At 40.0% G+C, this 4,259-nt stretch overlaps 1 protein-coding gene across 1 annotated transcript; it reads left to right on the top strand.

Annotated features, from left to right (window-relative positions):
* The first annotated feature begins 2,913 nt into the window (after positions 1–2,913).
* Positions 2,914–3,579, top strand: LOC136309263 (uncharacterized). Its single transcript, XM_066237498.1, has one exon. The coding sequence runs from the start codon at positions 2,914–2,916 to the stop codon at positions 3,577–3,579; it is 666 nt and encodes a 221-aa protein (XP_066093595.1).
* Positions 3,580–4,259: the final 680 nt, after the last annotated feature.

The raw sequence follows: 4,259 nt of genomic DNA, 5'->3' as shown, positions 1-4,259 counted from the left end.
GCTAGAATTCTATTAGCATCGGGGAAACAGCTGTTGGACAGCCAACCAAGGATGTCTGCACTTGTGTCTACATCTTCTCTCCATTTCCACATCTTCCTTTCACTCTTCCGTCCACTCCCATCTAACATCGGTCCCGCTTGTTCTTCAAGTCACTTCTTGAAGTGAGTGACCACTGATTCCCACATTCCCAAAAATATTCAATATTTTTTTATTTCTCATCTTATCTGACCTCTCATAACACGCGACAGTTAATTGCTCCCTTTTGGAAATGCTCTCGTCTTTGCTAACGTGATGCTAAACTTTACTAATGTTCTTATCTAGCGTCTCCCTTCCTCTCTGTAGATGACCTTCCTCTTCCACTGGACCCGATGTGACTCGGAACTTTCATTTTGTTCTCACTACCGTCTATATGCCAATAACTTCTAAATTATATCTCTCACACTCACACTTCCAGACCTATCTGTTGAATTTCTTACTTGACCTATTCATTTGATCATCTCACTGGCATCATAAAATTAACAATTTCAGAACTAAAGTTTTTCTTTTCTCCCGAGATTGTTTCTCTTTCAGACTCACATTATTTTAGTGTATGATGCTATCACTCCCCACTTGCCCACCCATTGGCTCAGGCCAAAATCTAGGCATGCCTTGACAAATCTCTCTCCTACCCCCACCTTTAATTTATCCATTCCTCTCCATTTTCACTGCCAACACCCTAGTCCACACTATTCCAATTCTCACCTAGACTGATAACTCTTGTCTCCTAACAAAGCCTATCTTCTTCCACTCCTACCCCAATCCAATGAAATGTCCCTATTGTAACCAATGTTGTCTTTTAAGCTATCGGTGAAGTTATGTCACTCTCCCATTTAAAATCTTCTTGTGACCTTGCATTATACTAAAATAAGATGCAGACAACTCAGTATGGCTCACAGAGCCTTGCCTTGTAGATGTGGATGTGATCCATCCATCCTAACCTTTTCACCCTCATCTCTTATTCTTTTTGTTTTTACTAATGGTACTATGGCCATCTTGGCCTTTAAGATTCTTGCAAACATTTTTTTTTAACTCTAAAACTTTGTTCATGCTGTTCCCTGGACTTCCTATATTGCTGACCATACTCATCCTGCCTCCCACATACAAACTGCACAAATTTTTTGTCTGTTTCTTCTATTTATCCTTCAGAAAAAAATTTTATGAGTGTCTCAACTAAAGACAAGGCTCCTGTGTTCTTTCTTATAGCACCTTATTTTTTAAATTCATAGTATGTATCACATTCTATAATTTTAAATTTTATTTTAATTCTACAAATAACAAAGGCATCATTATTAAAATTTATTTTATGCTATTGCTGCTTGGTAGAAATTATGTGTAATTTAAAATGTTTGTTCATTTATCCACATATATATATATTTTTTTACTAGATGCTTGGAATCCATCTCCCATTTTAGAAACCACTATAAAGAAATACAAATATATACACATAAGTATGCAAAAGTTTCTTTATAACTCTGGGAAATTGATGAAACTCTAAAATTTTTGCATATGACTATAGGATTTTTTTTTTTTAGGTGAAAGGAAGGGAGGGAGATAGTGAGACAAACTCCCACGTGTGCCCCAACCGGGATCCACCCGGCAATCCTCAATGAACCAAGCTCTCCTCAGCACCCAGGGCTGACGCTGAAACCAATCCAGCCACCAGCTGCAAGAGAGGAAGACAAAGAACGGGGAGAGGGAGGAGGAAAGAAGCAAATGGTCACTTTTCTTGTGTGCCCTGACTGTGAATCGAACCCAGAATTTTCATACACTGGGCTAGCACTCTATCCACTGAGCCAACCAACCAGGGCTGACTTTAGCATTCTAGCTGCCATTTTAACCTAACAAAATTCAGTCCTTCCTAGAAGTTATTTTATTCTTACACAATGTTAGATCCTAAAAAGGAAATATCAGTAACATTGAGTTTCAAGATTTACTCTCAATAATGAATGTGAAATCTATAATACAATGAAATCTAGTTTATTCTGATAAGTATATACCAATAAAATATCTTCATGTCTTTATGGACTTCTGTCTTGTCCTTGATTTTAACTTAATAGAATACACCAATTGCTCTTTGTCAATTATTTTGAGGGGGAAAATATCAGTAACATTTTGTCTTTAAGATTTCAAATAGGAAATCCCCATTAGTATAATAAATAATGTATTTGTCAAGGAATTGGCAAGCCATCTTAATCAGAAAACTTCCTGGCTGACAATCACACAAAAGTGAGACCACAAAGCATATCTTAAGTGTTTCAGCACTTGGATTTTCCTAAATACTTCTTTTAAGTTCTTTCTGAACAACTTACACAAAGATCAAAACATACTAATTTCATTATTGCTGCCCAAATTCATAAAAGAAACTTAAAAAAACACATGGATACATTTACTAACTTATAAACAACAAAATGTCTCATGGCTTTATTGAAGAGTTGATATGATAAAGGATTTTCCTCATATACAAAGTGGAGAGATTGAACTAGATGATAGCTATCTTCAAACTCTTAAAGTTCTTTTTCCTCTTAGACTAAGTAAATAGTACATATTTTTCTTTCCTCATGAAGAAAGATGACAGTATCTATGTTTCACCATTTCTATATTTCTACTTTATATTTATTAATGTGTAGTGTATTGAATTGATATACTGGAGATCTGGGCTCAGTCATGCTTCTCTGAGAAGTAGAAATACAAAATAGTAACTCATTATTATTCTTAGCATGAATAAACAGCTAATTTGGAGGATTTTCTGTCACCACTCTCTCTTTTTATATCTTCCTCTTTTATTTAACACACATACATGCCACCATCATCACCACAGCCACCCTCATCACCACCACCACCATCCTCACTACCACCCTCACCACAACCACCACCATGACCACCATCCTCACCACCACCACTATTACCATCACTACCACGGCCACCCTCAGCACCATCACCACCACCCTCACTACCACCACTATTACCATCACCATCACCACGGCCACCCTCACCACCATCCTCACCACCACCCTCACTACCACCACTATTACCATCACCACCACCACGGCCACTCTCATCATCACCATCTTCACCACCATCCTCACCACCATCCTCACTACCACTCTCACCACCACCACCACTATTACCATCACTACCATCACCACCATCCTCACCACCATTCTCACCACCACCACTATTACCATCACTACCATCACCACCATCCTCACCACCACCCTCACTACCACCGCTATTACCATCACCACCACCACGGCCACACTCATCACCACCATCTTCACCACCATCCTCACCACCATTCTCACCACCACCACTATTACCATCACTACCATCACCACCATCCTCACCACCAACCCCACCACCATCCTCACCACCACCACAGCCACCCTCACTACCACCCTCACCACCCTCACCGCTATCCTTACCACCACCACCGCCACCCTCACCACTACCATCACCACCATCTCCATGATGTTTCTTGTTGATATAACCATTTCTAATCTGTTAAGGGCAACAGAAAACATCCTCAGAAACAGTGAGTAGAAAAAAACTTTCCTAGAATCTATTTCAGGTGTCTTCTCTGACAGCACAGTTTGAACTGTTGCACTGTGAAGGCATTTTGTTCAGATCCTTGTTCACAGTCCTTGGAAATGATGCTAAAAAGTAACAGAGTTAAAGTTGAATCAAATCAAAGATGCCTTTAAGCAAGCAAGAGATTCCAGGACTGCCTGTAGTCAAGGCAAAACTGTACCTTGTCACTTGAGCCAACAGACCCTCTTGTATTACTGGTATCAGGGTTTGGAAAAGACCCTGTGTGGAATGTATGAGAAGTCGCAGTGGGGAAACCACAACATAGGCTCCTGGGGTAACAGGGCAAGGACATACAATTTTCAATAGAGAATATACATATTTTGAATTGCAACTCTTGTCATGGTAACTGAGCCATGGTACAAATTAAAAGCCTAATGCCAAGTTACCATACAGCTAGAATTTTCCATATGTGCTAAATTCTGCCCTACCCATCAATTCAGATAGCTCAGACTCTTCATCCACCATGGCTGCACCACTGCCTCTCTCTCAGCTCCCTCCCATGGCCCAGAAGGGGCACCTCTGAGGTCTAGCTGATAAAGCATGAAAATGCCCAGTCCTGGTTTGCAAATGAGTCTGCTCATTCTGCAGATGCAAGCCACTACCGCCTAACTCAGGAAAATCTTCCTCATTGG

Source organism: Saccopteryx bilineata, chromosome 6 (assembly GCF_036850765.1).
Source record: "Saccopteryx bilineata isolate mSacBil1 chromosome 6, mSacBil1_pri_phased_curated, whole genome shotgun sequence".
NCBI classification, from domain to species: Eukaryota; Metazoa; Chordata; class Mammalia; order Chiroptera; family Emballonuridae; genus Saccopteryx; species Saccopteryx bilineata.
Note: the sequence above shows the minus strand (reverse complement) of the source record. Positions and strands in the feature narration are given on the sequence as shown.

What these genes read in the sequence shown, in the direction of transcription:
- LOC136309263 (XM_066237498.1), top strand. Translation starts at nt 2,914, where the DNA reads ATGACCACCATCCTCACCACCACCACTATTACCATCACTACCACGGCC.